The 23,912-nt window shown below is 43.8% G+C and overlaps 2 protein-coding genes across 2 annotated transcripts in view; both read right to left on the bottom strand.

Annotated features, from left to right (window-relative positions):
• LOC119280010 (poly [ADP-ribose] polymerase tankyrase-1-like) overlaps nt 1–611 on the bottom strand; it is an 8,331-nt gene extending 7,720 nt beyond the window's left edge. The window contains exon 1 of the mRNA XM_037561024.1: nt 602–611. Coding sequence (XP_037416921.1) covers nt 602–611 — 10 coding nt within the window. The remainder of the gene's footprint in view (nt 1–601) is intronic.
• Nucleotides 612–2,814: 2,203 nt separating this feature from the next.
• On the bottom strand, nt 2,815–15,191 carry LOC119280009 (ankyrin-3-like). Its single transcript, XM_037561022.1, has 10 exons — nt 15,065–15,191; nt 14,809–14,979; nt 12,096–12,227; nt 10,828–10,967; nt 10,400–10,486; nt 9,309–9,425; nt 8,830–8,979; nt 8,326–8,430; nt 3,427–3,597; nt 2,815–3,341 (listed from the first exon to the last, which is right to left on the bottom strand). Exons 1-10 carry the CDS (start codon nt 15,189–15,191, stop codon nt 3,165–3,167), a joined length of 1,377 nt encoding a protein of 458 aa, XP_037416919.1. The 3' UTR covers nt 2,815–3,164.
• Nucleotides 15,192–23,912: the final 8,721 nt, after the last annotated feature.

Here is a 23,912-nt window from a genome sequence, read left to right as displayed (position 1 = left end):
CCGCGGGCGAGGGGCGCGTGTGCCGGCGGTGGATCGGCGGCAGTTGGTAGGGTTTTGGGGCGGCAGAGGAAGAGCAGAGGAAACGGGGAGCGAGCGGTGGCCTGTGGCCATGGGGGGAAAGCAAATGACGGTGGAGCCAACAATTTCTCGTACTGTCCCCGGTAACATTATGCTCCCTAGTTTTAGTTTTAAAAAACACAAATTCAATTAAGGTCTTCGAATTAGAATTGTGTCACCCGATTTTGACCCGAGTCAACAATTTCTCAAATATCTCTCGTTCATTTCTTTTGTACTACTATATACACACTGTGATTTCTAATTTTTAAGGCCTCCCAATTAATTGGGGTCTTCAATTTAGAATTGGTCACACCCAATTTCGACCCTATGTTCCCTGATTTTGAAGCTCTTTTATTCAATTATAAGGTATTTAATTTTGGATTTAGTTTACGGTTTTGACTGGGCCAACGATTTTTCAAATCAATCAGCAACAACGCCCTAAAATATATCAATCTCGCGCGCCCTATCACCACCTAGAAAAAGAAGCACCACTATGCGATATTGTAGCACCAATATAGTAGTCCATCATCTCCCCCGATCGTACATGCAGCCATCAATGTGAAAAAAATTCACATAAATATATGTTGATTAGCGGATAACACAGAACCACACCACGAATGCCCATCAAATCACCGCATTGTAAATAAAAATAAAACGCACTCCATCATCTCCCCCGCCCGCCAAACTAAATATTCCATCAGTTCCAAAATATAAGGGGTGTTATTTTTTGGAAAGTCGAATGTCTTCAATTTTGATCAAGTTCAAAGCAAAAAATATCAAGATCCATAATATTAAATAAAAAAGAATATGAAACTTCATTTCATGATGAATCTAACCATACCAATCTGATATGATTGATTTTGATATATTTCTTATAAATTTGATCAAACTTAAAAGGTCATTTGACTTTTAAAAAAAGTAATACATTTCATATTTTTTAAACAGAGGGACTAATTTTTTTATATATTAAGAAACCAGCAACACCAACTAAGCAGCAAAGCGCATCCAACCCTTATAGTCTGATCAAAGTCCTCCTCTAAAAAACTAACCTTAGTCCTCCTCAAAAAATTCCTTCAGAAATGATCCAAGGCTGGGGCAACAGCCCGTACACATAGCTCCGCCTCTAAGAAGTGCCCAGCAAATGACTACAACTTTATAATGTGGTTGGGCAATAACATCATCTTGTGTTGTCTGGCATATGCTAATCAGGTGCAGTGTTCTATAGAAATTTTCCAATAAATACTGTCAGAGATACATGTTATTTGGCTTTGTTCCAACCTTCATTTTTTTGCAGTCCAGATCAACATTGAGGATATCGCTTATCGTTATCGTCTCGGTCAGCTAGGGATTAGAGATTCATCGAAAATCGACCGATTAATTGATTTTATCGATCGACTATTAATCGGATATTTTTTTGCAAATATCAAGTTCCCAACACTAAAATACACTATATTCAACACTAAAACAATATTTTACAGAAGTGTTACCTTGATTTCTAGCCTTTGAATCCTCCTAAAATGACAGAAAAAATAGGGCAATAGTACATATTCTGTAACAAGGTCCACAAAACATAAATAAACATAGTTTTTGCCAACATAGTGCGATGAATAGGTCTAATATATCGGTAGATTCCCGATAAATCGCTTGCCAGAATGATAAATCGGTCCAAAAGATAAACGGCAAAGATAAGGCATAATCATATCGGTCACCCTCCGATTAGCGATAAATCGGAAGATTAATCGGTGAATCGGAAGATTTCTTGAACAGTGGTCCAGATGCCCTACTCTGTAATTTAGAATAAAATAAGAAATCAAAGTCTGGAATTAGTTGATTGTTCCATACTCCCCTTGAAATCTAAATGCGTCTAGTGAGTAATTCAGATTAAATATTCTTTGATAATTTAGGGAATCACTGACCAAATCATCAATGAAGAAACTAGAGCACACTAAGAACAAATTTCTACGTTATGTTACTCATTTCATATAGCACAAAGAAATAACAATGATTACTGAAGTTCCAACATGCTCAAACATAATAGCAGGCAATTTGAAGGGTTACGGTTTACTGTTTGTTAGGCCGAGGCCTAAATAGCAGGCATGGCGGCCGCCGTGGTACCTTGAACTTGAAGGTCAAACCGTATAATAGAAAGCGGCTCCACTTGTTGAACAAGAACCCGTGTGGAGTGGGTTGGCTAGTACACATCGGCTAGGACATCCACACATATGTCGCCCATGTGGCAATGCCGAACAGGCGAAAAGAAGTAAGAAATTCATATAGTATAGGATCCTTGGTCGTTTGCTATTGTCGTAGGGTGAAGGGGTTATCTCCGCCATATCGATCATAACAGAGAGAAGTTGCAAATTGGCAGTAGATGTAAATCACGTATCTCTTGATCTAAAGCAAAAGTTACTCCACATTACTTCAAGCCCTTTATAATGAGACCAAACACAAATGGAGGTCCCTCCTGTATCCATTTTGCCTTCTGCAGTGGTCTGGTAGAGACCATGCCGTAAAAAGCAAGGAATTTGGGGACTGCATGACAAAGGTGGGATCAGAAAATGAAGCTTCTAACTGCTTCTCTGTCTACTCCCTCCGTTTCTAAATATAAGTCTTTGTAGAGATTGATGTATCTAGATGCATTTTAGAGTATAAATTCACTCATTTTGCTCCGTATGTGGTCCATAGTGAAATCTTTCCAAAGACTTATATTTAGGAACGGAGGGAGTACAATATAAAAGAATATGGGCAGAGCTCAGAAAAAATCATGCACAAGCAAGCAGACTGCAGGCAGGCGGTAAACAAAGCTCCTATGGGCACTTCGATACAGTCTTCTTAGCGCCCCGGGATATCCTCAAGGAATCCATAGCCTCCCTGCATATTACACAGCAGTCATAAGTACTAGTACCACGCAACCAGGGTTCAAGATCACAGCGGTATAGCTGGTGCCCAATACCGCCGCCGGGAACCGGAAACGCTGTTCATATTTAGAGACTGATCATTCGAGAGTATGCCACTTTTTGAATTATCTCTGTTTTTTCATGTCTTCCACAGCAGTTGCTAACCAAATGATGTTAACAAGTTGAAAAAAAGGCCTTGGTGGTCGTGTTTCAAAGATTTTTAGCTCTGGTGACTGCTAGTGTAGCACTGTTGGCATCTTGAATAAAATACAATGTGCAGTAAAATTGTATGAAAGATATAGCATGCCGTAAAGCGTTCTCAATCTCAAGATTCCGTGGGTCCATTTTCAAACCATCAAAAAGGGCACCACAGGCCTTTTCATAATCCTGGACAAACAAAAAAGAACGTATACAAAGTTACAAGTTTTTCTATGAAAATGATTTTAAGATAAAACAGTTCGACTGAGCTCACCTTCATCAGCATTAGAGATGCTCCCTGCCGATAGCAGGCCTTTGGCCAGTCAGGGCGCATCATTCTACAAGTATAAGCATCCGCAAAGGCTTTGTCTCCCTCGCCAATTTGGAGAAAACAGACACTCCTATCTGAGTACAGGGTCGCATCCTCATAATCAAGGCCCATTGCCTACACTCAACCAAATAAAACTAGCATTTACTGAGTGCTAAAACATGCACTGAATGACTGGACTGAAACACCTAAAAACAATTTCAACATTACCACCGAGGAAGGATTGAAAAAGCAGAAATGAGTAAAATACAAGACTCTGTCTTTTATCAAGAACAGGCCGGTTAGTTTCCCTCAAAAGGAAGAGAAAAAAAGGGCCAGTTACCAGTTGTATTCAACCGAAATTGCCAAATATTTTTTTAAATTCCAAGCTGATCACCAGCAGAAATTGAGCCGTTACCACTAAGAGGAACAGAAATTTAGCCATTCCCACTAAGAGGGACACAATCTGGTTGTGAACGGTGGCTGGAGAAGGGAGTTGGGTGGGAGGTAAGAGGAAACACTAACCCTGACACGACTCAGATATGATACATTCTGAGGAATTAGACTTGTAATAAAATGGACCAACGCGCCAAACATCATGCAGCTGTAATGTACAGCACAAATGCATAAAACACATTACACTGTAGCACAAATGAATTGCTGCACCTATATGTCCAAACTGAACAGCCTAGTTTCTGCAACTTGACGATACTGAAAACCGTCAGTCAGTACTGCGGAGAGCGCGACCGGAAGTACCACAGGGGATCGCACACAGGGAATTTACCCAGGTTCAGGCCCTCATGGTCGAGGTAATACCCTACTCCTGCTTTATTTTAATTGATGGTGGGAAACGCCTCGTGTGAGGGGGTTACAAGTATGAGGTAATCATAGCTACCGAGAAGATGACTCTGATGTCCATGGCCCTCGAACTACCCCTGGCCTTGTCTTATAGCGAGGCCTAGGGTTTACAAGTTTCCTAACTGACATAGGACTTCAATCGGTGGGAGAGCCTTGACTTGCATGTCAAGGCAGGTTTCTTCGTATGGGAGGGCTCTTGCACGACTGGGGCTCTGGAAGGCGCCCGGACCCGTTGGGCGTTGAGGTCGGCCCACAGCACATGGTATGGTTTGCCATCCGAGAGGCCACCCCAGGTGCTGCACACCGTCAGTAGCCCCGAGCTCGTCTAGAATTCTTGCCTGACAGGTAGTTGATCTTGAGTTCTTGAGGCGACATCCTGGCGGGATCCTTTGTGACCTCCGATGGACTGAAATGCCCGTTGGTTCCTTCTTCGATTCTTCAAAAAACCCGGCCTCGGAAGTCTTGACTCTGCTCAGGTTGAATGTCGACGGGGGTTCCGCTTCCCAGTTGCTTGGGCCAGGCCGGGATCTCACTAAGTAGTCCAAGGCCCATCGAGGAGCCCGAATTTTCGCCAACATAGTGTCTTGCCCCTCGTGCTCATGCCCCACGTGTCAGCTAATCTTGACACAGCCTTTACGGAAAGGGTCATCAGTCCGTATCCCGTGCCATTTGACAGAGAGCCTACACGCCGCCCCCTCCATCTTTCTTCCTCCTTGCGCCTCTCGTCCTCCAATGACGGTGAAGGCCTGGATCCGAAGCTATCGCCTTCGGAGGTGACATGTCAAGGAGGACCACCCCGGGTGCTAATCGCGGAGAGTGTCACGGCACGGCGGCGATGGACACCACGAGCCGCATTGCAATGTCGGCCACCGGAGCGTCGACCGTCAGCAAGGGTGAGGGGAGGTGGTCCATCTCCACCAATACTTACGTTTAGCTGACAGATCTGGTAAGGCAAGGATTCCTCCCTCCTAGGACCGTGTACTTCTGTGGACGCCAGCCAAGAGAGTGGATATTGTTCCAACTCCAACTAGCTAGGACAGAGTTATCCACACGTCCTTTCTCTGCCACGGCCTCTACTTGCCCCTGCATAATTTTGTGCTCAACCTTCTCTTCTACAATTGGCAATTGCATCACATCACACCAAACGGGGTTCTACACCTTGACTACTTTATTACGCCGTGTGAATGCCTCTTGGGGATCTCGCTGCACTTGGGGCTTTGGTGCTATTTCTTCAAGATGGAGCCGGACTCTGGAGGAGTCGCCATTCGACCTTGCCCGGATTTAGATTACTTCAACATCTCGGTGCCTACAGCGACAAGGAAGTGGAAAAGAGGTTGGATCTACACTCCGGACCATCCCGCAGGAATAGACGTAACTGTCCGCCGCCCTTTGAAAATTCACCTCCTCGAGAACTAGAATCCTGGGAGGCAGACAAACCTTATCAAGGAGTTGGTCTGCTCGTTCAGGAGGTCTTCTGGCTTAAGAACGGCGGCCTTGGAGGGATGCAGATTCTGAAGACTTAGCTGGAGAGAAACTTCCAGCCTTTGGCAGCGCGGGTACATCCAATGTTTGATTACGAAGGACCGAACGATCCTTGCCTGAATCGCGTGGAGGTCTCGAAATCTGAGCTTAAGTCACACATGCATTTTGTGATGCACGTCCCTTTGGATGAGATTACCTCGAGGTTGCAGTGGAGCCCTTCCATCATGGGCTTCGCCTAACAATGTAAGGGTCGATCTTCTTTGGGCCTTACAAATTTCTTGCCTTGGTTGTACCTATCTTATGAACATTCCGACCTCTCATGCAAGTTTTCAAGTTCTTCTCATATCCCTGCCTCCACAGCACGGTAAGTTGCCACCTACAGAGTTGTTGTGACTAATGCGTCTGGTATCAGGAGCAGAGTCCGGAGGGAGCGTTGGCACATCTGTTGTCGTGCCCCGCCTTGTGCTGCTTGTGAAGAGGTTGCACACCTCAGAAGACCTCAATGGAGCTTGCAAGACGAGAGCTGAGAGGCTTGAAGCCCAAAGAAGATCGCAGGTGAAGCCGATCTCGCTATTCCATAGAGGATCTAGAATGCCTACCTCGGAAGTGCCTCAGGGCAATGCACCCATCCCTCCCAGCAACCGAAGGTGGGGGTGCGCAAGCCATCCAACCCAAATGGGTGAGTTTCCGTTGTTGGCCCAATGTTCTGTCTTTATGCTTGACGTTGCTTGTCATACAAATATCCCAATCGCAGGCCCCTCAAGCCTTCGGGGAAAAAGCTAACGGGTCGGCAGACTCACCAGGCATAGTGGACGGCTAAAGCACGCGGAGAATGTCAAGAGAGGGCGGGGTAGACCGAATTTGACATGGGAGGAGTCCGTTAAGAGAGACCTGAAGGATTGGAGTATCACCAAAGAGCTAGCTATGGACAGAGGTGCGTGGAAGCTTGCTATCCATGTGCCAGAGCCATGAGTTGGTTGCAAGATCTTATGGGTTTCACCTCTAGCCTACCCCAACTTGTTTGAGACTAAAGGCTTTGTTGTTGTTGTTGTTGTTGCTGCTGCATCGGTATCACACCAACAGTCCCATGTACATGTAGAGCGGGCTAACAGGCTCATAATGCAGGGCCTCATGCCTCGTCTCATCACCCCGATTAAGCAGGCGGTTGGAAGTGGGTGGACAAGCTGCCTTCATCCTCAAGACCTTGTGCACAACTCCAAACCGGTCAACGGGATATATACCGTTCTTAATGGTGTACATGACCAAGGCGGTCCTCCCGTGAGATATCAAGTATGATTCACCACACATCCGGGGGTACGACGAAGATGCTGCAGAGGAAGCCCGAAAAAGCCACATCAACGCCAAAGAGGAGGCTAAATTGATTGCCCTCAAACACCCGGCTTTGTACCAGCAAAAGTTGTGCCAGTATCGAGGTCGGTGTGTCGGGGCTTGCGAGTTCAACATTGACAACCTAGTGTTGCGTCTGAACCAAAAACCAAAGAACAAGCTTTCCTCCCCTTGGGAGGGACCTTACATCATCCACGAGGTGCTCAGCGATGGAGACTATAGGCTTCACAACGGGAAGACTGGAAGGGTTACACCACACACGTGGAATGCTGCCTAGCTACGTCTTTTTTATGCTTTAAGTTATTTCCTTTTAGGCTTTCGAATACTTGTTTAGCTTGATCAAACGTTTTTTGAATAAAGAAAATACATCCCAATAAAAAGAGCCTTGTGATTCCCTTTATCTACTGTTTTTTATTGCTAAAACTAAAAATGAACCCCTCGGAATAAACTTACGGGTTGAAACCAAACTTATCCCTATGTAGCCAGACTCAGGGGTTGCATTGCGCAAAGCGAAACCCCAAGTAGTCAGCTCAGGGGTTGTCTCGTAGTGTTCCCTCTATTTGCCGGACCCAGGGGTTGCTTCATCCTCACTAACCTCCATGCGTACATACCTAGGGGCTGCATCGACGTAAGACAAAATAAATAAACCTTATTCAAGTTCACGCATCCCTTAAGAGGAAGCGGAAGACTATAATATGGTCAAGCCGGTCTTCCCCGGTGCTGCACTCCGTCATAACTACCATTATACATTTCAAAACACCAAAAATACTACATTTCAAAACGCGCTCTTAGTTGGGAAACATCCAACCAATGTATGCAAAATTCACAGCTGCAAACATGCCAATTCGATGTGTATCATAGTTTAACTGATAAGTTTGTCTTTTATGGGGTCCCTACGTTAACACACAAGAGCGATACAAAGACTGATCCTGAATGATCTTGTTTTACCTATAGATTTATCACAGATAAAAGTAAAATTTGACATATTCTATGAACAGAACACTCATAGGTTCAAGTAAACACGTGTCTGGGTCTCTGAGATTTCCAGGTATAATCAGTGACTAACAGGTGAATAGGGAACAGGAATCTTGGGAGTGAAAAATATGAAGCTATGAAAGCACTCCAAATAACCTAGGAAGGAAAATCAATTATCAATGGCGAAAATGTGGGATATCATACCTTAATGTATAGTTCAATTGCAGAATGGTAATCCTTTCTCTCGAGTGCCTTTCTTCCTTGAAATTTCAAACTAGCGGTGTCCCTTTCCAACCCCCTCTCATAGAACTGAACAAGAAAGACAGGTATTGAACAAAGATTTATGGAGAAGGATATGACAAAGCAAGTACCTGAAATTGAGCTGAAAAGTAAGAAATGTAGCTAAGCTAGCATACAAATGTCCCAAATACAATTGCTCATCATTTCTATACCTGCAGAAAGAATTGGTCCTTTCACATATAAAAATTAAAAAATATCCCCTGCACCCGTTTCAAATTTCCTTTCATAAATAACATGTGGATATGCTTATTCCAGCACTTGCACATTTCATTTCAATGATGAGCAAAATAAACTATAAAACAGGAGGGTGTTTCTTTAAGCCAAAACTTGATCATAAGTCAACTTGAACACTAGCATTATTAGTCTAAAGTTAAATATAGCCTTTTCGCCCAGCTCATACAATCATACCTTTTGCCCTGGCAATGAGTATGCGTGACATATTATTCCATTGACACTCCAATCACGTACAGACGGAATACGAGAAGTTAAAGGAAATAGGATCTCAACATCTTCTCGTGTACCACATATTACCGCAAACTCTATTGGCATCCTGCCAAACTGTTAATGGTAAAGAGAACATGAGTCCAGAAACGAAATTTGCTAAAGAAAAAGGGAAAGTAAAACAAATGAGGCGTAACAGCCCGGATGTATTGGGCTATTATCCACCAATATATGCTAAGCTTTTTAAATTAACTAGATAAAATAAAGCAATTCTACAACTTAGACAAACCGATGTGTTAAATTACATTGTTGTAGGAATTCTTTACTAATACATGGCCGACTAAAACAAGTTCTTATTGAATAAAATATCTTCACAAGTAACAAAGATAACTGCATGATGCTGACGACGATAGCAGAAATGGGGAAACAAAGGAGAAGACACATACTTCATCAGGGACGTTTGGGTCAGCACCAGCTTCCAATAAGCACTTCATGCACTCAGTTAACCCAACAGCAGCTATTAACGGGGTTATATTACCCACACCATTTACATCAGCACCAGCCTATATATGAAAAAATGTTACATGCGCGTCCTCTTAAACATGTCATAATTTGTGCTCTTTCCTACTCCACCTGTAGGCTGTTTTGGACATATCTTTACATGGTTTTAATTCTCAAAAAATAGCACTCGGATATTCTGACATAACGTGCTGTTCAAAATCACAACAATTACACGCCATAAACGTATTTGTATCCTAGTTCCGTGTGATAAAAAGTATCAGTTAATAATCAAGATTAAATGTTAGGTTTTCCCACTCGGCAGTATAAACATGTAACCAGAATGAATTCAATAAGTTAAGAACACATGCTAGTCCATTGGTATGATACATATGGTCTTATTCATGAAATTCTGAGGAGTTCATCTCTTTTTAAGTTTTCTTTCAGAACCAGCAAAATTATTCTGTTCATAGTTGCATTTGGAGGAACAAGTGCATGTTGCAGCAGAAAATATTTCTTTGGATGCTGTTTAATGGGAATACAAACACATTGAAAGAAGTATGTTTCTGAAGCAGAGTTTGAGGATTCAGACAATTGCTTGTGAGGTCAGCAAAAGCTGCAGGGAGACTGGGACCTTTTGACATTTGCTGAGGTTCCATTACTATATTTGAATATCTGTTATCTACAAGAGGAACCCTCGTCTCTATTGAGATGGTGTTCAAATAATTGGTTGCTACAGGCCATTGGCACATTTGGCTTCAAAGAAACAGGGGAATCTTTGACACGGTTCCTCCAAAATCCCAAATTTCTTGGAGCTAGGGATACCCAGCTTCAAGAATTCTTGGCACTGGAGCTCTCCCAAAGATATCCTATGGAGCCAACAAAAGATGCTCATGTAGAAGAAACAGTGTTAAAAAGGACTCTTTGGGGTGTAGACAGAGTCCACCACCTGAAATAACTATAAACAGTAATAGCCTCACATACTAATCAAGTTGTCATCAACAGTTGAACACTACCAAAGCTAAAGGGCCCACAATACCTGGATTAGTAGCTTCACACATTTTAGTGACGGAGCATAAATAGATACAAGGAGAGGTGTGTAGACACCATTCACAATCTTATTGCACTGAAAAGAAACATAAAGCCAATTAGCATCTATTCTTAAATGACAATTATTAGGGGAGCCAAAGAAGAGTCATGTAGGTTGGTAGGTATATAGACTTGAGACTTCAGAGCATTAAAAAGGGAAATATGCACATGTTAACAGAAAATGCTCAAAATTATGTTTCAGTTCAACCCGTAATGGTCTAAAAAATAAGAGCATAACAGGAATGAAAGCACAAATCAGCCCAGCAATACTGAATCAAACAGAACATGAGCAAGAGCAGAAACAAAAGAGCATCTTAAAAATGTGAATTTCATCAAATCACACGACCATTGAGGAACTAAAAGGCATTAATCCCATACATCAGCGTTGTGGTCCAACAAAATCTTCACTGTTTGATGATGACCATTAGTAGCAGCAAGGTGCAGTGGTGTACCACGATTAGATAATGCATCAACAGAAGCCCCTCTAGAAAGCAAGAGCTCCACTATATTGCAATATCCTGGATAAAACAAAAAAAACATTACAATAGGTCATTGTTAGATAGGAATTCTATTTACGAATTTATTTTACCAATGATATATGGTAAATCACACGTTGTTCTGTACAACTTCTAATATGTAGGAAACATAACAGATTAGGGGGGGTGGGGGGTCTCTATAAGATTATTGATCAGCATCTACTAGCCTCTACAATCTGTTCATGTGTGCCTCAAGAGTTAATTCATGAGAAGTTCTATTACAGTTTGTTCTTTGAACCAAGAAAGAGGTACATGCTCAAGGAAAAACAGAACAGTATGTGGATTTGTTTCCTCACTCTGAACACGAACAAGGAGTTCAAATTACAAGGTACGAAATCAAATTGCAGAACACTTCCACCGGGCTCCAGCCATAACTTGCCATGCAAACTGCATGAACAGATATTAGGGCCAATTCGTCAGAATTAGCAGTTAGTTAGCACCTCTCATATCCTCATGTATGGATCTCTCGGCACCTAGCATGCATGAATTCCAAGGATTAAAGCTAACTGTCTGTAACGCTTGGGTTCCACCCTGAACAACAACTCGATCAGAGCTACGAAAAATAAGCACTAGTAGGTTCAGTAGTCTTAGTCTTCCTAGGAGAACTGATTTTATTCTATTGAACTGACTGGTTTACTTCTTTTGTCGTTTGGTCTGTCTGCGTTGGTTGGGATGTGTTGACGCCAATTGGCTTGAGGCTGAGTTTGGGCTGCCCATAAAGGGCATTGCTACATGGCCATTGCACCGAGTTGAATTTTCCCATCACTGAAATACAGAAAGGCTATGCCAGATGAGCGTGTTGACAGGAGAGTCGGTCTATCCTGAGTTCTTGAGAAGCTGACTAGGGATTTCTTCCTGATAGGTCAGTTCTAATCTCTTGATTAGAGTTAGCGAGTTGAATCCTCGCAATCGACCCTGCCAAATCCGTGCCAATTACTACACAAGTTCAGGGAAATAAAAGACATGTGTCATCTACTTACCAATCACATAAAACAACTAAAAGCACCCCGTGGTCAATTATAATTTTCATTATGCATGTCTCCCCAAAGCATGGAAAAGAAATTTCAGCGCAATACACAAATAAAGAGGTAAAAAGTGCTGGAAAGAGACCTTCTTCAGCTGCAATATGGAGAGAAGTAAATCCTTTGTCATCAACTTTATCTGGATCAGCGCCATGGTCCAGAAGATACTTCACAGTAGCTATATTTGCACCATTAATTGCATAAGCCAGAGGCGTTTCACCTATCATTAAGAATTCACAAACAAATAGTATTATCAAATTAAGGAAGCTTTTGGCTACCAAATGTATTAATTTATCACAAGCATGATCTTAAAATTTACACAGGAATTATCCACAGCAATGTCATAAGGACTCCTGGGAAGTACTAGGATGGGTGACCTCCTGGGAAGTCCTCGTGAAAGGGTTTCATATCTAGCCTACCCCAACTTGTTTGGGATAAAAAACTTCGTAAGTAGTAATGTCATAAGGACTCCTCTCAATACGTTGAAAACACTGAATCCCACACAATGATACAATTGGCGTCTTTTTTTATTCACTTCCTCAGATTATTAAAAACAAGTGCATCATTAACAGCCGTGGTACTTTACACCTAAAAAGCACGGACACGCCTGGAAGTGCTGAACTGCCGTTCTGATACGGCGGGATACGGGGAAACGCCGGGATGCACGAATTTTGAAATATCCCCCGAATTTCAATTTTAAAAAAACACAGGGATACGCCGGGACACGTGCGGTATACGTTTGGGACACGGCCTGGCCCAAAACAGCCTTGGGCCAACCCAGTACCTAACCTATTTTGCAGGAACTCCCGGACGCTCTCATCTCAAGGACGAGGTACTCCTTCCCAGTCTCCCAGGTCGCACTGGAACGCACCGCCAGCCTCCTGGATCAAAGCCGCCTGGACACCTGGATTCGACCAGCGATCGCTGGCGCTACCCCCAGCCTCGCAGGTAACCCACTAGCATCTCCCCTCTCCCCTCTCCTCTTTCCTCAACCTCTTCTTCTTTTATTCTTCAGATTTGCTTGTGCTGCTGGATGTTGCTTGCCTGCTTGCTTGTGCTGTCGCTGTTGCTCATGCTTATGCTGCTGCTCATGCTTGTATTGTCTTCCAATTATGTCTTGTCTTCTAATCTTCTTTACTGTTTGTGTTTGATGTGTTTTGCAAGATGGATGCAGCTTACAATGACAACATAACATGGGGGGATGAGGATCAATCAAGCACTTGATAAAGGAGACACCAAATGGGGCACTATTCTCTATTCTGGTCTCTTTCTCATTAATTTTCTGTCTTAACTGTATATTACATGGCATATTTTTATTTTATTTTATATATATTCGTCGTATCCCCGAATGGCTGTTTATGGAAAATGCCGTACCCCATATCGCTGTATGTGTATCCCCGTTATTCCATCCCCGTGTCCGTGCTTTTTAGCTTTATACGAATGTTGGGCTCATGGCACAGACCTTTTAAAACTCATTAACAGCCTATAAAAATTAAGAATAAAGATAAGGAAATATTAGGATGGCATAGTATTGGGTATTCAATTGTAAACATGAGAAAGAGAAACTCACATGGGTTGTATAAAAATGAATATCATGTGAACATCATGTTTTTTTTCCACTACATACCGGATATCGCAAGATCAGATGCTATATCAGAGGATACACACATACACATCAAGCGTCAGGAGATGGTACATTTTGGCTAGTAAGTTTTCTTGCTGGCAACTTATAAGTAGAGTAACTAATGGCACAAATTGCCAGAATTTCTAAAGATGCAATATAGCACGAGCATTATAAACTTGTAACACTGCCCGATTCGAGTTTCTTAGCCTTCCAGAAAGGCAGAAACCATATCAGACAATGCACACGGTTTACAATTAATGTAATGGAAAATAGTAGCATTTTGGAAACAACTGCTTTAGAACGTGCCACGGAAATTAGATAACGGTTAGGAACTCAACTACCAACCAAAAATGAAATATCAAAACAATACTCAGCGAAGCGAAATTCAACAAATCAAAACTTCATATATGAGCTGAGTCCATTAATCTGGACTTACTGCCTCAAGCACAAACACAAAGGACCTCCAGTGCGATTTCACATTTCAGTGGAATAAGAAGGTAACTGACAATTAAAAGTATTGTTTTGCATAATCGTGTAATAAGTGTAACCGTAGAAAATCAATCCAATGAAGCAGTTAATTTCGCTCTTGCCAAGTCCTGATTTCCAGTAAACGAGAAAGTAAGGAGCCAAACTAGCCACCAAATTTCGTAACGATGTACTAACCAACAATTCAGGGCACAAAAGAAACCCCAGAGCAGTTGTAACTTCGTAACTTGTGAAGTACACAATGGTCAACATGGTTTCAAGATAACAAATTAATCAGCATATCGCCATGCATGTGCACTCCTACTGAATAGTATATATACGTGAGGAGAATCACACGAAATCAGATGTTGTATCACAAATTAAGCGACCAAGCACTCACACACGAAATGGCATTACTAAATCAACAGTACATAATTACAGATATCCCTAGCTGGAAGCAAACTGCACATCGGTCAGGCTTTGTTCGGTTACACCTCCTCCCAAGGGGATTAGATAGGATTGGAGGGGATTTTGACTTGTAGGGGAATTAATCCCCATCAATCCCTGCCAATCCCCTTCAAAATCCCTGTCAACCGTACAGGGCCTCAATGAGTTCCCGAACGACCCACCAGCGCCACAATATCAACGAATCCTCCCTCGCAATTCGGAAAAAATAGTGGGGACTTTTACGCCATGGAGGCGTTTGGTTTACCTCCGTCGTGGATGGCGTTGATATCCACCCGGAGCTCCTCGACCAGGTACCTGCACATCGCCAGCTCCCCCTGGCCGGCGGCGAGGTGCAGTGCCCCCGCCGTGCACTCCACAACGGCCTCTACCGCCTCCGTGACGCGCCCGCGCCCGCCGTCCATCATCCTCGCCAGCCCTGCGAGCCCGATCAATGAGAAGCACCAAACCAGCAACCCAGCCGGAGAAAAAAAAATGAATCGGAGGAGAGCGCGGCGGCGTACGTTTGAAGAGGACGAGGTCGCCGTCGGACGCCGCCTCGAGGAGCAGCTCCTCCTCCGGACGGAGGGGCGCAGACTTAGGGGGTGGGCGGCGCCCGCCACGGACCGGAGGGGGGCGAGGCGGCGCCATGGCGATCGATGATGGCTGGATGCTCGCGAGCGACCGCCGCCCGCAGCTCCCCTAGGGTTTGGAAGGGTTCGATTGGGTTTGAAATTTCGCAAATTGGGGGAAGACTGATGTTTTTTTTTTCCGCCTCAATCGACTGAAACAGGGCCCCACGCATTGGAGCATCTTTCCAATAGATGATGTAAAACCACATTCATACATATTCTAACGATCCAATACCAATTTTGACATATACCTTGCACTCGATTTTGGTAAGATTTGATTTGACTTAAGTATGTGTAGAGGAAGGTGAAGAAGAAAATGGTTTCGATTTAGCTGAGATTTTGGTAAGATTTGATTTGATTTGGGTATGGTAGAGGAGACAAAGAAAGTTTTGATTTAGCTGAGCTTTGATAAAATTTGATTTAAATTCATTGAGTTAATGTAGAATGATTTATAGTAGGACAAAAAAAATAAAAATATCATTTTGATAACCTGGCATTGCATATATTTCAACAAACAAGCCGATTATATAAACAAATATGTGTATATCTACCATGGTTGCCAAAACGATGGATATCGATGAAAACTGGGCTAAGTCCACAAACCGACACCAAATTGGGGGAGGGAGGTTTAGGGGGTCGGGACGTCCCCTGCGTCGGGCTTCAACACCATGGGTGCACCCAAAAACCCTCCTTCCGTGTGTTCTCTTGATAACACTTTGCGTATGTAGAACGGTTGTGGCTGGCAGGTTGTCCGCATTCACACTGCTTTAGGCCATCCGCCCCGAGTAGCGGGCTCTGGGGCTCCGCATTCATCTTGTTGCTCCACTTGCCTCAACTATTTAAGCCGGTCGGCTAAGGCCCCAAAATAGTACCCCCTCCAAGCCCTTCACCCACCGTTCAAATCGCCCTCAGACCACCTTCGCATTCTCGTCCATTATCAGCTATCACCATGGCTTGCTCCTTCGCCATGTGGTACAAGAGCCTCATGCCACGTGGCCCCCAAAACGCTATGGAGTTCAACAATGTAGAGGTCAGCGCCAGCCTCACGTTGATGTGGGCCAACCTTAGAGCTCTCCGGACCGCTCGAAAGAGGAGATGTATGAGGGCGTCGCCATGAAGGTCCAGCATATGCATTCGCGCCTCCGGTGAAGGGCCTGCTAATGTCCGGGTTCAGAATGCTATAGGCCATGCAGTACTGTGATCGGGTGCTTGCTGAGGCGGATGACATGGAGAGGCTCCTGCAACGGTGGAGGATTCGCCAGTGTTTGCCATTAGGCAACTATTGGCGGAGCAGCACAACAACCTTCAGCTCCCAAAAGAGGACCTATAGGTGGAGGACCAGCTTTAGGCGAAGTGTGTGCCCAAAGTTGTCGTCACGAAAATGGTGAAGGCGAACCCGGTGATCGTCAACGTCAACTCACCCATGTACACATTTGTGCACACTGCATGCACCATCCTGGCCACCTCCGCCAACGACGTCGAGGGCAGACCGTCCCGTGCAGGGGCTTCGACCAAAGGCCAACGTGCTTTACAACATCATGCAAGCTGGAGGTGACCGCAACATGCTCTGTGCATGTTGCAATGGATGACCAAAGGCCTACACATCTACAACGTCAAGCAAGCAGGCAAGCTGGAGATGACCGCAAACATGGTCCATGTTACAATGGATGATCGCAACATGATTCGTGTTGTGATGATCCGACAACTACATGGAATAGATCCAACAACTTGTGACCCAACAAATCTTTGTCAAATATCAGTCGGCCGACACGTAGCGTGACATTATTTGGAACAGACTCCGACCAAATTAGGACTCCTGGATCTAAAATAAGGAAGCTCCTAAACTAGCCAACATTTGTGCTAGCTACTGAATTATAGGAAGGGGCTAGCTATACATAAAGCACCTTGACATAACCAAAATTTAACCCCTCGCACATTTGATAGCAGTGCATTCTTCAAGTTTGTTGCGTCTGTTTCAAGTTCAACTTTAGTCTAACCAGCTTGTGTGGCATATGTGAGAGATTGTAGATAGGCTTAAGCTTCAACTTTTATTAGGGGGGCTTAAGTTTCAGCTTGCAGGGCATCAGAAACTCATGTTAGCTTCCATGCACCAGATCGATGCAGCAGGCACATCATGAAAGTCCCTGATCACAAAACCCCATCCTCTCCACTACAATTGCGAAAAGGCTCCATCAAAGAATCAAAGTTAATCTTTAGAAATCTTGTTGTGGCCATTTCTAATTTGTTGTAGCTTAGATCGGAGGCAAATTTGCGTTACCAAACAAAATTCAATAAACTTCGAGATATATCGTTGGATTTGAGTTGCAACCTATCCTCAAGATTTTAGAGCTTCTCCCACCTTAACTCACTTACGCTTGGTCCAGACAACCCAAAGCAATCAAAAAAGATTCAATATCCCTATCCCTCTGCGGTCGGGTCCATCAACTTACTTACTCTATGTAGCATATTTTGTCCCAATAATTCATCCTGGAGCCCGGGCTCATCTGCTCCCGCTCAGTAAAAAATTCAAAAACAATATTAGAAAAATTCAAAAAATTCCATTTTTTTGTGGTGGTAGATAATTTGACGCGTGAGGTGCGCCTCAAAATTCAACTTATTTGGACATCTGAGCAGCTCTCGGCAAAAAAGACAAATCGGGTCAAAATAGTGCGTGAACAGTATACATTTTTACAGACCCTGATTTTGTCTTTTTTGCCGAGAGCTGCTAATATGCTCAAATGAGTTGATTTTTGGGGCGCACCTCACGCGTCAAATTATCTACTACCACAAAAAAAATTGGAATTTTTTGAATTTTTCTAGTATTTTTTTGAATTTTTTTCTAAGCATGGGTGCAGATGAGCCCGGGAGCCAAAACTCCGCGTCCATTTTGTCCACTCATTGTACGTGGTCATTGTGCAATCCCCTTATGAGTCCATGGATCGGTCCAGATATTGGCCATCGTTCCATCAATAAGCCAGCATGTCATCAACACCTTGAGCTGTTAGGACAGAGCCATGAGGAAAGTATTTGGCTTTAAAACTTGTAAGAATTTGGGGATTTGATCAACCGCCTCTCTATTTGGCCAGCATAGCCAAATTAAAAGGCATATAAGTCCCGGAAGCTTAGTCCACCTTCACACTTAGGCGGTTTCAATGTATCCCAAGAAAGCTAGTGTAATTTATCCTTCTCTTGTTGACTCCATCAATAGCAACATATCATTGAGCTCATTTGTCAAAAAGTTTTTGTGAGGGTAAGCATGACATCGTGTGTGTTCGAATTGCCTGGGCATTTGCCTTGCGAACCTTGCCTTGGACAACAATTTTTCACGCCACCCGTAGCCGTGGATATGTTTCCAAATAAGATCCTTTAGGTAGTGAAACACCTTAATCTTGGAGTGACTAAAATACACATGCAAGTCCCAATATTTCTCATTAGCTGCATGGGGAGATGATACGTCTCCGTCGTATCTATAATTTTTGATTGTTCCATGCCAATATATTCAACTTTTATATACTTTTGGCAACTTTTTATACTATTTTTTGGGACTAACATATTGATCCAGTGCCCAGTGCCAGTTCCTGTCTATTGCATGTTTTATGTTTCGCAGAAACCCCATATCAAACGGGGTCCAAACAGGATAAAAACGGACGGAGAACTATTTTTGAATTTTTGTGATTTTTGGGAAGTAAAATCAACACGAGACGGTGCCCGAGGTGGCCACGAGATAGGGGCCCACGCCCACTCCAGGTGGGCGCGTCCCCCACCTTCCTGGGCCACTTGTAAGGCGGTTGATGCCCTTCTTTGGCCGCAAGAAAGCTAATTTTTGGAAAAAGATCTGGGCGGAGGTTTCAATCCAATCGGAGTTACAGATCTCCGGATATAAAAGAAACGGTGCCAGGGCAGAATCCCAGAACACAGAAACAGAGAGAAACAGAGAGATAGATCCAATCTCGGAGGGGCTCTCGCCCCTCCCAAGCCATGGGAGCCAAGGACCAGAGGGGAAACCCTTCTCCCATCTAGGGAGAAGGTCAAGGAAGAATAAGAAGAAGGGGGGGGGGGCTCTCTCCCCCTTGCTTCCGGTGGCGCCGGAACGCCGCCGGGGGCCATCATCATCACCGCGATCTTCACCAACACCTCCGCCATCTTCACCAACATCTCCATCACCTTCCCCTATCTATATTCAGCGGTCCATTCTCCCGCAACCCGATATATCCTCTACTTGAACATGGTGCTTTATGCTTCATATTATTATCCAATGATGTGTTGCCATCCTATGATGTCTGAGTAGATTTTCGTTGTCCCATCGGTGATTGATGAATTGCTATGATTGGTTTGAGTTGCATGTTTCATTATTGGTGCTGTCCTATGGTGCTCTCCGTGTCGCGCAAGCGTGAGGGATTCCCGTTGTAGGGTTTGCAATATGTTTATGATTTGCTTATGGTGGGTGGCGTGAGTGACAGAAGCACAGACCCGAGTAAGTAGGTTGTTTGCGTATGGGATAAAGGGGACTTGATACTTTAATGCTATGGTTGGGTTTTACCTTAATGATCTTTAGTAGTTGCGGATGCTTGCTAGAGTTCCAATCATAAGTGCATATGATCCAAGAAGAGAAAGTATGTTAGCTTATGCCTCTCCCTCAAATAGAATTGCAATAGTGATTACCGGTCTAGTAAAGTAGTCAATTGCTTAGGGACAATTTCACAACTCCTACCACCACTTTTCCATACTCGCTATATTTACTTTATTGTTTATTTATCTAAACAGCCCCTACTTTTTATTTACGTGTTCTTTATTATCTTGCAAACCAATCCTATCACACCTACAAAGTACTTCTAGTTTCATACTTGTTCTAGGTAAAGCGAACGTCAAGCGTGCGTAGAGTCGTATCAGTGGCCGATAGGACTTGAGAGAGTATTTGTTCTACCTTTAGCTCCTCTTTGGGTTCGACACCCTTACTTATCGAGAGAGGCTACAACTATCCCGTATACTTGCGGGTTATCAGGAGACAAACTTGTATAGGCCAGACCCATATCACATCTGCCCTATAGGGTATCCTCCCCTCTCTAGGTCGACACATGCACATTCGTGTCTCATTCTCATTGAGATGAGAAATTACTATGTCTCATCTAACTCCTACAATATTAGATTTGATGCGGAGATTTGTGGGGATTCTTCTTTTTTTTTTCAATAATCAAATAGTATAATAGTTAGATGAGACTTTGTTAATTAGTGATCAACCGCACACCCTTCCTGCCACGCTAGTTACGATTGGCCCAATTAGCAAGGATCCTCTTCTGGGTTTTTTCTTGTTTCCTGCATTTTCATTTTCCTTTTTCCTTTTTTTCTGCGTTAAAACAAATAAAAGAAGAGTAAATGGGCTTGCCCAGAGCGGAGGGGGTGTGGTTGTGCGCCAAGTTGCGAAATGCCCTGCAATAGGTGCTTAAGGTGCCGAATAGGAAATGCTACGCGATTACTGGCTTTGCTCCGCACCACGCGAGCCTAACCCTATTTGGCGCCTGTAGCGCCAGTTACAAGCATTTTCGCCAACTGGCGCAGACCCTCTCCTTCGTGTTATTATCACTTGGCCCGACTAGTTAAGTGTTTTTCGATCGACAGCTTCGTTCCGGTTTGCGAAGCTTTGAAGCTTCTTGTCTATTTTTTCATGTTTGTTGTATCTTGTTTTTGTTTCCTTTTCTTTTTTTGGTTATTTATCAAGTATTGTTTCCTTTTTTTTTCAAATTCAGTAACTATTTCCAAATTCGTGAGCTTTTTATAAATTCATGAAGTTTTTTAAAATTCATGAAGTTTTTTCGTATCCGCGAACTATATTTTTCAATTCCATCAACTTTTTCAAACGCACAAACATTTTTTAAATCCATGAAGTTTTTCAGATGCATGAACTTTTTTCAAATCCCTGATTTTTTTTGAATGGACAGACGTTTTTTCAAATCCAAGTTTTTTTAATGCATGAAATTTTCAAAATTTTGAACTTTTTTCAAATTTATGAACTTTATTTTGAAACCCCACAAACTTTTTTTGAACTCGTAAACTTTTTTTCAAACCCCGTGAACTTTGTTTTAACGCATGGACCTTTTTTTCAAACCCCATGAACTTTTTTGAGTTCATGACATTTTTATGTCTGTGTGCATTTGTTTTTGAATTCATGTTTTTCTAAAATTTTCATTTTTTAAAGTCATTGGTCAATGATTGCCGGGTCAACGGTGGTCTGGCCAACAGTGAACCGAGCAACCTGAAAACAAACCTATGTTGTTACCAGGGGCGGCGCTAGGGGGATTCTTGGGTCTTCATGTGAATACCCATATTTTTTACAAAACAGTGTTGATTTTGACAAAAGAGTGACAATTTTTGAAAAACAGCAATAATTTTGATAAAATGAATACACATGAATACCCAGTTGCAAATTCCTGGAGCCGCCACCTTATTGGGCCGGCCAACATAGCCGGGCACGTGAGCGCCAGGGAGCATAAGTGTCGGTATAAGCACTGGGAGGAGGTATCCTACGCGGAGAATAGGAGCACTCCTTTGCATGTCTAGCTCCCATTCGCGCCATAAACATACGAGGCAGCATGTTTGCCAGAGTGGTAGCCCACTTCGGTCACCCAATGACAGCACGATCCCATTCGCGCCATAAACATACGAGGCAGGTAGGCAGCACGAAAAAACAAACAAACGAGGCACCACGAAACTCCTTTTCCCGGGAGCTTTTAGAGATTTTAGGGATATTGTGTAAAATCGTGATTTATCAATCGTCGACCTTGTCCAGTCATTTTTATCATTGCTTACTCTCTCAGTGATCAAGAAAATTGTGTTGCTTTTGCCCCCATGTCTTCCATGTCATATTTGTCATATCCTTGGTGCAGAAGGCCGGAAGTGATGCAACTTCCTCAAAGAAGCCCCAGTGGCCAAGACATTCTCGGTGATGGAGTGATTATTTACAAATGTAGCTGCCATTACCACTCAGGCTACACACATGTTTTTTTGTTGTTGAGGGAATGTAAGACTTTATTTAAACAAAGTTCCCGGAGATTTCTGAGGAAATACTCCCTCCGTTCCGAATTACTTGTCTTGAATTTGTTTAGATACGGATGTATCTAGACTCATTTTAATGCTAGATACCTCCGTATCTAGACAAATCTAAGACAAGTAATTTGGAACGGAGGGAGTAATTTGTAAGATACACGCATGTAGTTACTGGGTTATTGACTAGGGATTAGAAAGTACCAAGCTGACGATCGGCTTGCATAGCATATAATCTGTACTAGGATGCACTATTCTAGCTTGCAGAAGATTGTGAACAATACAGAAACAAGTAGTATGAAGGAATAAGAAGCCTCCAGATAGAACAACACCCTATTCTAACTGTGCTTCTTGAAAGAAAAAAAGTGTGCTTCTTGAGGAATAAGAAGCCTCAATAATACTGAAATCATCAGCCACCCCCCTCGCGCTAATATATAAACTCCCAAGCTCGCGGAGGCAAGCAATCCACTGAGGGATTCTTTGGTATTCACAGAAAGACAGATCGATCGAGCTTCCGAAGACGGAGAGGTGGGGTTACTATGAAGCTCCTGTAGGGGCCTATGTGCATTGATTTTAAGGCTCCTGAGGCTGCCGAAAAGCTTTCCAATGGAAGAACACAAGGCATCAACACGCATGTTATACACATCACTTAATATTTGACTCCTGGATAATATCTGAAGTTTCGTCAAGTTGGTTAGCTCGCCAAGGCCCGCCCTTGATATTGTCTACTGAACTTTCCAAAAAATCAACACCTCACAGGGGGAAGAAATTTTGGTGGACACCAGCTGCAAAGTGTGCCTACCCTTGCCTAGATTTGTCCACGTGTCCCCTCCTTGCATCTGACCGCCGCTGCTTGTCCCGATCCGTTCGGTGCTTTCCCTTGGCTCGGGAGCGCTCGCTCGGCTCCAAACGTGTCACATGTGCGATCACGGCTCCCTCGCGAGGCAAGGTCGGCTGAGACGGAGGCCCACATAATCGGTCCTTCCATCTCGCAGTCGCCCCCGTTCCAAGCCTCCACATCTTTCGTCGGCCGCCGCCACCGAATCCTCTGTCATACGTCACTGGTCCCCTCGTCTACTTCCGCAATCGCTTCCTTGGCCAAACACTAGTAGAAAACAACGCATATGTTCGGGCCAGATGAGCCCATTAGTCCCGGTTCAGTCACGAACCGGGAACCATGGGCCCATTGGTCCCGGTTCGTGAGGCCAAGGGCTTGCCGGTCCTCGTGGGGGCATTGGTCCTGGTTCGTCTGGCCCCTTTGGTCCCGGTTGGTGGGACGAACCGGGACCAATGGGCCTCGCTCCTGGCCCACCACCATTGGACCCGGTTCGTGGCATGAACCGGAACGAAAGGGTGACGGTGTGGACGAATCGCTTCCCCCTCCCCCAGTCCGCCATGATGGAGGGCACGGTGTGGACGAATCTGGGCAAGGGTATGCACAGGATGGACTTTGCAGCCTATGTCCATGAAATTTTTCTTCCCTCAACGTGGTGCGCAGAGATGTCAACCTTCCAATCCCTCCAGGCAACACTACTTTAGCACCATATGAACAACTGAGATACTGGAACCGACGCAAAGTCACAATATTTGATGGAAGCATGAAATATGTGTATGTCCATCTGACTCGCAATACGGATATGCCCCCCCTGTCCCTGTCCATATTGATTTTATGTTCTGTAAATCCTTTTTTAAAATTTATTTA

Source organism: Triticum dicoccoides, chromosome 3B, assembly GCF_002162155.2.
Source record: "Triticum dicoccoides isolate Atlit2015 ecotype Zavitan chromosome 3B, WEW_v2.0, whole genome shotgun sequence".
Classification (NCBI taxonomy): Eukaryota; Viridiplantae; Streptophyta; class Magnoliopsida; order Poales; family Poaceae; genus Triticum; species Triticum dicoccoides.
This window is presented reverse-complemented; position numbering and strand designations above follow the sequence as displayed.

Bases quoted from the DNA above. Each gene is read 5' to 3' on its own strand.
- LOC119280009 (XM_037561022.1), bottom strand. From the start codon at position 15,191: ATGGCGCCGCCTCGCCCCCCTCCGGTCCGTGGCGGGCGCCGCCCACCC. The intron at 12,228-14,808 runs GTAAACCAAACG...TCTTAATGATAG, and splicing joins CAACGCCATCCACGACGGAG to GTGAAACGCCTCTGGCTTAT. The intron at 10,968-12,095 runs GTCTCTTTCCAG...TGTTTTATCCAG, and splicing joins CCATATTGCAGCTGAAGAAG to GATATTGCAATATAGTGGAG.